This window comes from Pogoniulus pusillus, chromosome Z, assembly GCF_015220805.1.
Source record: "Pogoniulus pusillus isolate bPogPus1 chromosome Z, bPogPus1.pri, whole genome shotgun sequence".
NCBI classification, from domain to species: domain Eukaryota; kingdom Metazoa; phylum Chordata; class Aves; order Piciformes; family Lybiidae; genus Pogoniulus; species Pogoniulus pusillus.
This window is the reverse complement of record NC_087309.1, coordinates 66,262,587-66,275,750: the sequence shown is the minus strand read 5'-3', so window position 1 is coordinate 66,275,750 and position 13,164 is coordinate 66,262,587. Positions and strand designations below refer to the sequence as shown.

At 40.3% G+C, this 13,164-nt stretch overlaps 1 protein-coding gene across 2 annotated transcripts in view; it reads left to right on the top strand.

Moving 5' to 3' along the window:
- PCSK5 (proprotein convertase subtilisin/kexin type 5) overlaps positions 1 to 13,164 on the top strand; it is a 325,127-nt gene that overhangs the window by 123,789 nt on the left and 188,174 nt on the right. For both annotated transcript variants that reach the window (XM_064176708.1, XM_064176709.1), the window contains exons 6-7: positions 3,700 to 3,788; positions 9,529 to 9,701. In XM_064176708.1, the coding sequence (XP_064032778.1) occupies positions 3,700 to 3,788; positions 9,529 to 9,701 (262 nt within the window). The remainder of the gene's footprint in view (positions 1 to 3,699; positions 3,789 to 9,528; positions 9,702 to 13,164) is intronic.

Genomic DNA, 13,164 nt, shown 5'->3' with positions numbered 1-13,164 from the left:
GCCAACTGGATGTGACACCATTCACCACCACTCTCTGGGCTCTGCCATCCAGCCAGTTCTTGACCCAGCACAGAGTGAATCTGTCCAAACCATGACCATATGACCACGAGATGAGTAAAACAACTTCTGTGATTTCAGTTGTGAATATAGAATGTAACTAACAATAATCTTAGCAGAGAAGCAAGGATCTGATAAAAAAAAAATCTTAAAATAAAATTTATATGATTACTGGACTTAAAATAAAACTAAGGATTTATTTTCCAGTATGTAAGGACTAGTGAAATATTCAGCAAAGCTGTTTTAATTATGTAAAGATCTCTTAATTCTCTCTGGAATATGATTTTCTTTTCTATGAGAAAATCACATTAAATTGCTTGATATGCCTTGATTAATTCACTATGTGTCATGATGCTTCCATACTACTGCTTTAAAGCCTCAGCTTCTTGCTGGTGTTACGTAAATCTGTCATTGCAGCTACTTCCACTGCATCTGGAATTTAGACCACAGTGCAATGTTGCTGTTAATCCCACGTTACTGTATGCTGTAACTGGCAAGTGTGCTCACCTGTGACACCTCCATGCCCAACACACTTCCCCTCTGTTTCCCCTTTATAAATGTGTAAGTGACCTTGGGGTGATCTGAAGGTGTTTGATGCTCCACTTGAAATCTAAACCCTTTGAGACTGCCCCATGGGTGCAGTTAAAGTGCTGTGGTTTCTGTCTGTCCCCTTTCTCTATTGGAAAACCTTCATCCCACTACTGCATCCCAAACTTGGTACCCAGGAGGAGTTAGTTGCCAATGCAGTCTCTTTCTGAGAAACTTCATCTCAGCCACATGCCTTTCATCATGCAGACAATGATTTATTAATACCTCATAAGCACTGAGGTGATACATAAGTATAGAGTACAACCATCCACACTTTGTTGGGTAACAACTCTAAACTTCCCTGTGGCACCTAAGACCATAATGAGAAGAAGGGAAGTTTGGTTGGCATCCTGTGTCCTGTAAATAATCCTTAAGGCAGGCATTTTCCTATGAATATTAATACATTAAAAAGCAAAAAAAAAAAAAAAAAAAAAAAAAGCAGCACCAAAGAAACGCAGGTCAAGAACACTGTTTGGAAACGAAGAAGGATTTTTAAAAACTTGTTTTCATCTATGATGCCTGAACTATTTACTGCAGGCTTTTCAAAGTAGTTCTGTAATAGCATGAGACATTAGTTTATCAACATTGGTTTATCAGTTAGACTTAAATAGGCATTCTTCAAATTGAGAGAGTTGGACTTGAAAATTAGGTTTCAGATGGAAAATAAAACTCAAAAATTGGTAAACAAATGAATTGTGAATAGAATGAGAGTAAATTAGCTGAGATACAATTGTGAAACACTGATCCAGCAGGATTTATCAGCATCCGACCTGTCACTGATTTTTGTCTATAAAGAACACACTTTTTTTTTATAGCTTATATGTATCTTACTTATCTGTACACTCATGAAATTATCTTCATACTTATGAAATTATAACAGGTTAGCATTGATCACTTACATTGGTTATATTTTTGTTTCTCTTTTTTTTTTTTCCTAGATCCAAGTGCAGGGTGCTGCACTTTGGCCACAACAACCCCATGCAGAGATACAGGCTGGGGTCGGAGTGGCTGGAGAGCAGCCAGACAGAGAGGGATCTGGGGGTGCTGATTGATACCCACCTGAACATGAGCCAGCAGTGTGCCCAGGTGGCCAAGAGAGCCAGTGGCATCCTGGCCTGCATGAGGAATGGTGTGGTCAGCAGGAGCAGGGAGGTCATTCTGCCCCTGTACTCTGCACTGGTTAGACCACACCTTGAGTCCTGTGTTCAGTTCTGGGCCCCCCAGTTTAGGAGGGACATTGAGATGCTTGAGCGTGTCCAGAGAAGGGCGACGAGGCTGGTGAGAGGCCTTGAGCACAAGCCCTACGAGGAGAGGCTGAGGGAGCTGGGATTGTTTAGCCTGGAGAAGAGGAGGCTCAGGGGAGACCTTATTGCTGTCTACAACTACCTGAGGGGTGGTTGTGGCCAGGAGGAGGTTGCTCTCTTCTCTCAGGTGGCCAGCACCAGAACAAGAGGACACAGCCTCAGGCTGTGCCAGGGGAAATTTAGGCTGGAGGTGAGGAGAAAGTTCTTCACTGAGAGAGTCATTGGACACTGGAATGGGCTGCCTGGGGAGGTGGTGGAGTCGCTGTCCCTGGGGCTGTTCAAGGCAAGGTTGGACGTGGCACTTGGTGCCATGGTCTAGCCTTGAGCTCTGTGGTAAAGGGTTGGACTTGATGATCTGTGAGGTCTCTTCCAATCCTAATAATACTGCGATACTGTGATACTGTTTGTTGTTCTTGGTTTATATTAATCCATTCAAACAAATTATTGTAGTATTTCTCATGTCTCAAAAGGTTAAGTGAAAAAAATTGCACTAGGAAAAAAGAAGTAACAAGTGACTACCCAAAACAAGCTGTAACAACAGAAAGGAAGTTTTGTCCTTGTCTGTAATATGGGTGTCAACTTTAATTTGAAAACACTCATGTTCTTCAGTTTTCTGTGTAAGCATCCTGTCAGCTGCAACCAGTGAAAGAGTGCCTCTGTACTCAAACTGTCCTCACAGCCTCCTCTGAAATGTTTGCCATGTTGTTATCAATTTTTTGTCTTTAAAAACGTCCTTTTTTTTGTGGCTGCCCGAGCCTTACTTTACCTTTCTGTCTCAATCTCATCAACTACTCATCTCTTTTCCTGTTTGTTCTGAAACTTTCTATCTCCTCTCAGCAGCTGGTCTCTCGAATTCTCTGTCTTACATTGGTTGTGTTGCATTTCGGCAATGGAACTGCCTAACTGGGCAAAACTTACTGAGCTGTACTTTGTGCACATATATCACAAAAAGTAAAGGCAGCTTTCCTATGATAATGTCCATATGGATGACTACTGCCACCTTGTAGAAAGCATAAATCATGGCAAAGCAAAGGATCTCGCTGTAGCTTTGCGCAGCAGGGAAAGGAATGAGCAGCCACAGAAGGATTTGTGTTTTTCTTTCAGCACCTTCTTAAGATTATACCCTTACAGCACAGCTCTGCCTCTAAGGTACAGGCTATGCCCCTGATGTGCATTGAGCTACTTCAGCTATTTTTTTCTGACAGGCTTGCAGGGCTGGTCCAAGGCATGGCCATTATGTACAGGTTTTGAGCATGGCCTGGTGTATAGCCAGCCTTAAGCTCATCTCCAAACAGCAATGTGAGCACTGATACAATCTCAGTTTCCTCATGGGATAACGTTGTTGTTCATGCTGTGCCTGCTAGAGGTTGTATGGAGAGCTACATATTAGAAAATTGAGTGGCTGTGGGAGAATGCAGGACAAAAATTCTGTCTATAATGTAACATTTGGTTTAAAATAATAAACCAATAGGATTCTTTCTGTTGCTCTGAATTCTGTGTCATCGTGGTATGTTTTTGTAACAAACTGTACATCCTTCCATCACCTAGAAAGCTTGCCATGAAGAGTTTAATATGATTGTGATAATGTGTTTGCAGGAGTAATATAACATCAGTATAAATCACTAAGAGGGATTAAATAGTGCAAGACATTGTGAAGATTCGTGCTTCTAAGCACCTGAGGATGAGCAGAGTCAAAACCTTCAATATCAACAGTCTGTGCTTACTTGGAAAAATGTTTATCTGACTGCAGGCATGGAACCCGTTGTGCTGGAGAAGTGGCAGCCACAGCAAACAATTCACACTGCACAGTAGGAATCGCCTTTAATGCCAAGATTGGAGGTATGTGGGTGAAAAAAAAAAAGGTAACCAAAATAGCTGTTTGTGCTAAATGGAACATTCAGACCTTTCTTAACAAGAGAAGGAAATTTATATGAATAGCAAACCTAGCTGTGTTAGCAAGTAAATCTCAGTTGTAGAATTGTTGTTAAATACTAGTACTAAAGGTAAGGTATTTGTCTGCAGTGACACTTCTCCGGTGCTCCCTGGAGCACTACCTCTTAGTAGACACAGGAAAACAGAAAGCAAAACCTTTGAGGTAACCACAAAACCCAGAATTTGACACTATCTCCCATAACAATCTCATAGGTAAGCTCAGGAAGTGTGGGTAAGAAAAGTGGGCTGTGGACTGTGAGAGAGACTGTGAACTGGACAGACAGTAGAGCTCACAGGGTTTTGATCAGCAGTGCAGAGTCTAGTAGTGGTGTTAACTAGGGGTCAGTACTGTTCACTGCAGACTGTTCACTATTCTTCTTCAACATCTTTATCAGTGATTCAAATGAAGGGTCAGTGGGTACCCTTGGCAGTTTTGCTGATGTTATGAAACTGAGAGGATTGGCTAGTATATCAGAAGGCTGTGCTGTCATTCAGCAAGACCTGGTCAGGCTGCAGAATTGGGCAGAGAGTAACTTTGTGAAGTTCAACAAGAACAAGTGTAGAATCCTGCATCTGAAGTACTGTGTCCAGGTCTGGGCTCCACAGTTGAAGAGAGATGGAGACATACTAGAGCGAGTCCAATGGACCAACAGGATGTTTAAAGGGTTGTAACATCTCTCTTACAAGGAAAGACCAAGACCTGGGGCTGCTTAGCCCACAGAAGAGGATACTGAGAGGGGATTTTATTAATGTTTATAAATACTTGAATGGTGTGGTGTGAGGAAGGGGCTAGTCAGTGATGCATGTGATAGGACAAGGGGCAGTGAGTAAAAACTGAAACACACGAAGTTCCACACCAACATCAGGAAAAATTTCTTTATTCTAAGGATGACAGAGCACCAGAACAGGATGCCCACAGAGGTTGTGGAGTCTCCTTCTTTTGGATTTTTCTGCACCTGCCTGGACACATTCCTGTGTGGCCTGCCCTAGGTCATCCTGCTTGGGCAGGAGAGTTGAACTAGATGATCTCCAGAGATCACTTCCAACCGTTATCATTCTATGATTCTATCATAATTAAGACATTTGGATTTTCTCACAGACTCGGACCTCAAAGTTTTAAACTTTGACAAATGAGAAGTAAATTTACAGGGCAGTGTTTTTGTATTGCCTTGCATGTTGATCCTTAACACTGTTCAAACAGAAATCATTTCTGTGTTGCTTGACTGTCGTTGCAGCAAATCTTCTTTTGGTCTCTCTGTGTTACCAGATTATTGCCTGAAATGCAAGATTCAATTCAAATTTTTTGTTGTTGTTCATTTGCCCAAAGCTGTTGAATTAGTAGTCACAAGCTGATTAATTAAGACTTTTGGATTAAATCATGTAGATGACTATTAAGATGTCATTTACCTGTCTCCTAGACTGTAGGCTGCCTGTGCCAGTGAAGTTTTACCTTGAACTTATGATGAAGTCATGGGATTCCTATATATTGGCTTTCAGTAGAGAGACCTATAGCTCAAACTCATTATTTTTTTTATTTTCTGTCCCAGAATAGAGGCCATTTATTAAAGCAAAAACCTATTTGCTTATATGTGCACCAGAAGACAGTTCAAAACTAGAGCAGGCAGAGTTGAGGTCATGTTTCCACATTTAATAGTACCGTACACGTTCTTTTCTGGGTCAGTACAAGTTTGATCCAAATGTTGAGTCTTAAATTAGCCAAAGCAAACAACATCATACTAGCATCAATTTTCTGTTTTCCTGCTGGCCTTAAGGGAGTAAACAGTGTCTGATCCAGCTGGTAAGAATGGTGCAGAAAAACGGTTTCTGTTCAGAGCCTGCCTGCACAAAGTTACCCTGTGGTTTAGAAAATCTGAACTGGTCAAGCGAGTGGCAGTTTGGGGCAGATGAACAAGCTGTCTCATTTGGACATGGTTGTCTGCTAGGACCCATGAAATCAGATTCATTGCATTGTCAAACAAGTGTCAGAGAACTAGCACACCGCTACAGATAGAGAGTAGATTCTGGAGAAGTTTAAACTAGAAGTTGGATAGTCAAATGACCTTCAAGCACTTAGGCATGTCCTTGGAAAGTTCTCCACTAGTAACAGTGGCTTCTTAAAAGGTTAGCATTTATTACACAGTAGGAATATGCAATAATAATGTTCTGCAAACTCTCCAGGCATGGTAGTTGAATCAGTCTTCTCTAAATTGAGCAGAAAAATATGGACATAGTATAAATGCAATTAATATATCCATTGAAGACCAGATATGCGTGCCTTTGTTTATTTGTTTGTTGACAAATTGTTTTGTGTCAAGAATGTGACATGCCTCAAGAAATTCCACTGGTTTAAGTAAAATAAGTTTTTTTTCCCTCTCTGTCATGATGAGTCTGTAGAGCAGTCGCTGCCACTGTTCTTGAAAGAAAGCTGGAACATAATAATGTTGTGTAAATGTCACTTGAGGGAATGCACCATCTTCTAAAAGCATCAACACCTGAATTAAAATTTCAGGAGGCTGGGAAGGTAATCTGCAGAAAATCAGAAGCAAGAGGTAATTCTAGTATATTGTGACGGGAGATTAAGCTTCGTCTTCTACTACAGAGAGAGGGAGAGAGAATGTTAAGAGTTTTGCTGCTGAGCTCCATTTGGCATGCCTGATTTCCCTTCCCTCAGAAAAGCCATAAGCTACACACGTGAATATACAGTGGTTGTGTTCCCTCTCCTCAGGCCAGACAGTGTAAAAATGTTAAATCATACTGTGCTGAACTAGGGTTCAGCTCACTTGTTTCCCTGGCATTTAAAGACTGCCCTGGGACCTTCTTGGAGAATAAACTAGAGTTAAGGTAAAGCAATTACGTTCTCCTTGCATAGAAGAGCACCTGCCAACAGCGATGTTGAGTATGCTCCTTGAAGTATTCTTTACTTCAAACTGAAAAACATCTTTGGACGCATAAGGAGTAAGACAAAGCAAAGGAGAAAAGAAGCCCATTCCATCCACATTCTGTCAAATAGTGGCAGCTGAGCAAATATGATTAGTGATCTTCTTGGTGGGAAGTCGTTAGGATATTCACGACTGGCTCTTGCCTTTTTTCTAAACGTGTTTGTACTTCTTGTCTCATTTCCATTCAAGAACCTCTGACCACGAACAGGTCAAAAGTGAGATCCATATAGAGTCTGAGCCTTCTTTCACAGTGGTGTTCACGAAGATGTGATCTGCAGATAAGAAAAACTCAGTGGAAGTGCGGTTTCACACCTTGTGGTGTGTTTATTAGAAAAAATAATGCACTGTGCCTGCAGTTCATGCTTAGGTAACCTGCAGGTGCTTTCACTGAAAGACAAACCGGTCCAGATCTTATTTTTTGAGTGTGATTCTCTGCAGGGACTTTAGAGTAGGAAAGGATGGTTAGTGTGTTGTTGTTGCAGACTGATTGTTAAAGTTACAAAGTAACTGTGGAGGTTTGGGTGCTTAGTTACTTGGCTGAGCTTGAGTCCTGACAGGAGAACGGTCACACTGAGTTAAGGCAGAACAGATGTAGATTGTCTTCAGCTGACAAAGAATTGGTTCAGCTGTTTCTTTAAGTCATATGCTGATTGAAAACAAACGTCTTAAAAGAAAACTTGCTTTCAGCTCAGTTTTGCGTGTTTCTTGTGATTCATTTGAAAGTTTGTTCTTACTAAAATGCTATTTACATTTTGGCAATTACTGCAAATACTGGGGAAAGTTTACAGAGCTCTGAAGTCTTAGGTGAAACAGTCTGCAAACAGAATCTGTTAATTGCCTTCTGGACAGCTTTTGTTGTGCATGCCAAATGCAGTTTGCAGGTTTTGTAGTTGATAGAATTAAATACTTCAGACATTTAGGGAGGAAAAAAGGAAGGAGTAACAAAGCAAAACGACAAAAAGGCAAGCAAGAATGGAAGAGAGAGTAAGGAATTATTTTTAAATGATCAATGAGATACCTGCCATTTCATAGTCAAAGGTGAATCATGTCTGTTAGTTGTTGGCTGGTAAGAGCAGCAACACCTAAATCACAGCCTTGTCTGTGCTGCTTTATATTTGACCACTTCACCGTTAGCAAAAAAATGTGGTGTGAATTACTTCAGGTGCCAATGGCAGAACTTGGAGCTAGTATTCATCAGTTGCATGCAATATCGTTTTGTCTTGCTGAGCCATAACAGAGACATAAAGGAATGTTTTATTTTCCTTCTTTAAAAAGTAGTCTACCTTTTGTTATCTTTATTTAGAACTAAATATATTTTAATGTACTTGAAAGAAATTGAGAACATAGCTTCCACCCTTCATTAATTCTCCGAGGTTATGCTAAGGAAGAAAAATAAAACTTGAGAATCCCAGAGCTGGTCTAATGATTTTTTTTTAATATATAAAGTAAAGTTAATACTGAGATCACTGTTTGTAAAGGTTCGTTATCTCACAAAACATGGGCAGCTTTTGCGTGAACTTAGAAATATGATCACTTTTCATTTTTGAGTCAGAGTAAGGAAAAAATATGCTGTACCAACAAAGCACCCCCTATGCCTTTTGTTAATTAAAAGTTAAGGTCTTGGTGAACATTCAGATTACTTTAGTCTCATCTCATGAGCAAAATGAAGTGTCTGTAATTAAAAATATGTAAATTTGGCATGTAAATAGAAGTGGCCTTTCAAAGGGGAAGAGTATCAAACTAGTTAGCTGTGGTAGTAATCAATGCTTTGTGTTATCGAAGTTGCAGGCAAGTTTTTATTTCATATGCCTTTGATCAGATGGTGTGCTTACTGAGCATAGACCCCTTTTCTTGTTTAGGTTAAAGTTAGAACTGGCAATTTTCTTGATAAAAATTAACTTTAGTCAAAGTCTTAAAGTTAGTCAAAAGAACAACTTCTATGATTTTCTCACTTTCCAGATTTAAGCCTACCTTATTCATTCCAATGATCTTTAACCTATCCAGTTTAGAAAGGCTGTCAGATTTATTTGGCCATGCACCCACATGAATGGATTCTTTTAACACAAGAATTCCACATTATACAGTGTTGTGGTTTCAGATTGGATACTGCTACATAAAAAGTATTTTTTTAGTAACTCACCTTGCCTACTTTGTATGATAGCCAGTCTGTACACGCAGGCTTTCTCCCCAGTTTATTCTTTGCAGCCTGGTACAATGAAGGAATAACCCCATGTTTATGCATCAGCAGAGATCCTTTTATTACATCTGTCAACAGAAATTTGAGACTGCAAGTGACTCAAAGTAGGTGTCATAGTTTCACCACAGTATGAAAAGAGAAAGAAAAACATACGTTATCTTCAAGTGAAACACACAAATGTGCCAGAGTTCAAGCCTTGTAGGATTTTTTTTAGCTTAAAGTTTTGTGGTGGAAGTTGAAGGCTGTGTAGTTGATAAATGACTTGTATGCAATGTTTAAGAGTTGAAGAAAGGTCAGTATATTCTTTCTTCTTTGCACCTCATCATCATTAAGGGACTTTTTTCCGTCGGAAAAAGCATACATACAAACAGGTTTTGTGGGTTTTATTGGTAATAACAGAAATTCTCATGAGCTCTCAGTCCCAATATTCTACTCAACAATTTTCCCACGGGAGGGGAAAAGAAGCATTTTGAGATGGTCAGTCTTATTTACTGTATCTTTCATTCTGTAGGTGTACGGATGCTGGATGGAGATGTAACAGACATGGTAGAAGCGAAGTCTCTAAGCCTTAATCCCCAGCACATCCATATCTACAGTGCCAGCTGGGGGCCTGACGATGATGGTAAAACTGTGGACGGACCTGCTTCTCTAGCACGTCAGGCCTTTGAGAATGGCATCAGAATGGTAGGTTGGCATCAGACTATGCCTGCTTTTGTGTGCAAGTGTAAAATATTTTTGCCTGGCAAAGCACAGGGAAGAGGAAAGTATTTTGGAGAAGAAAAGCTTTGAGTAAACCTAAAAATGCATTTTCTTTCTGTGGTGCCTTGACAGGCAGTTTTTCCTGAAATGCCAGCTCTGTCATTTTCAATTGGAATACATCATCTGCAGTGCTTTTTAAAAAGTTGCTCTGAGGTAATGGTGCAATTCCACAAGAAAAAGTGACACTGAAAAAGTCAACTTTACACAGCTGTGCCAAGTCATCAAATCTGAATTGCAATGAAATTTTAAGGAAAAAGCCTTGACTGTTTTTCCTTCTTTATTCCTCTCTTTCATTACTTTATTTTCCTAATTGCTTAATGGAAGTTTGATGATTTTAATAGGGAGGTGGGAGCTAAAAAAATGTGTACACCCAGGTTTCTTTTAGTGTATGGTCTGGTCTCAGAGAGCTTACACCCTATTTATAACTTACATATACATTACAAGTTTGTGCTGTTACATTTTCTCTGTAATATAACCCGAGAGATCTTCAAAAATGCAACACGTAAAGTCCCAAATGCTCCTACATGAAAAATCTAAAACCTTCTCAATTTTCGTTATTGTTACTATCAAATAAATAAAACAGAAGGAAATGAGTAGTTAGAGAAACTTTTTTGCCAGAGCCCAGTTTTTCCTTCTTCCTTTTACCCTCCTGCCTGTTAAATAGATCAGGGAATTCCTTGTCTTCCCAGCACTCATACCTCCTTCCACATATGTGACTGGCGGGAAGGATTTAAAGCTTTGCATTTGAAAGTCTGAGCATTATTTTGGATGCAACAAGAGACCTGCTAGTTCAGTGATAGGTGACTCTAGGATCTCAAAAAGGGGAATTAATACCAAACATTTATTTAAAGAAACTGAAACTCTTGGACCAAAGTGGAACTGTAACATATTTGTGGAACTGGAACATGATAACACTGTGCAGCAAGATAGGAAAGTTCAGCTATTACTGAGGTCAGTAAATGGTTTAAACAGGTGTTCCAAAACTGATTTTAACAAACTAGAGCCAACATTCATCAAAAAAGATTTGTGTCTTGTGTAAAAGAATGAGACTATGTTAATCTAGGATATATAACAAAGAGCAAACAGGACAATGAGAGTAAAGGGCTAAAGTTCAGATTTACAAGAGCACATGATCAAAACAGCTGCCTGTATACACAGAGCAGTGTTTCAGGTAATTTAGGGTATACTTGACTGTAATTTCTAAATAGATGTATCATATAATCAATACCCAGTGTCACCATAATCACTGTGTAGCAGCACAAGCCTAGAAGGTCTGAATTCACATTTTATCACAACTGGCTTGTTTTGATTTATTTGATATTTCTGCATAAATTTCTTACTCTTACTGCTATCCTTCGTGCTCCAAATGTTGATAGCAATACATGCTCAACTGCTGTTAAAGAGGGGTTTGAATCTAGGTTAGACGTGAATTATAATGAGGCCAATGTAAAAATTATTACTTTATTAAATATATAAAGAAAATTTCCCCCAATTTATTTACGGTCAACACACAGAGATTCTGCTATGTGGTTGGTGAGGAGAAAGTTCTTCACTGAGAGAGTCATTGGACACTGGAATGGGCTGCCCGGGGAGGTGGTGGAGTCACCGTCCCTGGGGCTGTTCAAGGCAAGGTTGGATGTGGCACTTGGTGCCATGGTCTAGCCTTGAGCTCTGTGGTAAAGGGTTGGACTTGATGATCTGTGAGGTCTCTTCCAACCCTGATAATACTGTGATACTGTGATCTTTGCAGAACATATGTATACAATTAGGTTGATTTAAGCAGCTTTAGAGAAGTTTTAGAAATTTAAATTATTGAAGAGAATCTCATGGCACAAACTGCCACTTAAAGGTTAAGCAGAAGCATAACCCTTCACAGACGTTAGAAAAGAGAGTTAATTTACTCACTGTCCTGAGTCTCAATAGTGGTAATCTAGAATTATGTGCAGATGCATAAAGGAGGATAATACAGTCCAGACCACATGGTGGCCTTTCCACGTGGTGATGGTGTGGGGTGGGGGGTTTGCTGCTTGCGTAGTTCAGATGGAGCATGTTGTCTGAGAACATCCACAGACACGAGGCAAATCCTTTCTGGCTCTCAGGATGTTATTGGACTGGGCGAAACAGGGTCCAGGCTTGTGGGCTTTGGAGCTGTCTGGAGAATGCAGTGCATGGGGCTGACCTTGTTGGCCATCGGCCAGGAGCGGGTCCCCAATTTCACAACTCATTGCTAGGTCAGAGAGTAGCTGCCTCCAGGAGTGGGGCAAGCAGTTTGAGAACCTTGCTTCGGTTCTGGAGACAGGCAGAGTCAGCCTCTTCCTTTTGTGGGAGAGGCAGGACAGGTAGCAAGCAAACAAAAGCAGCAGTAGCAAACAAACAAGTTGGCCAAGTTTTAAGCATTTTGGCGAATATCTTTGACTGATAGCAACGAAGAAAGCCACCTCTAGAACTAATCCTAGGTTATTTTTCTAAAAGAGGGAGATACACGTGTTCAGTACCTGTGACCTGTGTTTGCCAAAAACAAAGCAGAGTGCAAAACAAGACCAAATATAGTGTCTCTGTGGCAGACTGAGAGGCACCAAGGCTTTTGTCTGCTCTTCCCGCTTCTTCCAGCCCAAGAAGAAGGAGGTGGTGGGGGCAAGGTGGGTATGTAGGTACATGTTTATGACATACAGGGACATGTTTTGGATATGTATTTTAGGTACAATTTGGACCTTCCATCACAACTACCTATCAGGTAAGTTGTGAAGAGCCATTACTGAAGTAATAATCAGACTAACAACAGGATGCTTCCTATGCTACATCTCTCAAACTCAGTTCTGTCAATGTTTTACTAACCACGTGGACATGGGACACCGCCACCCTTCTCCATAGTCATCCAAGCTGCAAATTTACCCCTTTAGTCGTTACACATTATATAATGAAGGCTAGTGTAACAAAATACTCAAGCATATACTTTACCCTGCAAGAAATTTCAGGAGACTGAACAGTTAAACACATTTAGGGACATTGATAGATTGTACCCCAGAGAACTCTTCTGTATTTAGTAATCATTGTTAAAATAGTTACTGAAGTGCTCTTAGAACAATGTAACAAGCATGTCGAAAGCTACATGCATCTCCATTACTGCCTCCAATGCATCGTCACTTTTCAGATGGACTATCAGTGCAACCCATCACCCAGCTGTTGTTTGGCAGTGACCACAGACAAAACCAATAAAGTGGTGAAGGGGGCCCTAATGGAACTGCAAGATGCAGAGGAGCTTAAACAAAGTTTTAACATGTATGTGTGTTAGTTTAAGCATCAGATTTCATGTAGGTGAGACAGTCACTGAAAAGTTCAGCCTGTATTTCGGTACTAGAAAAACTCGGCTATTTCCAAACTGAAATCT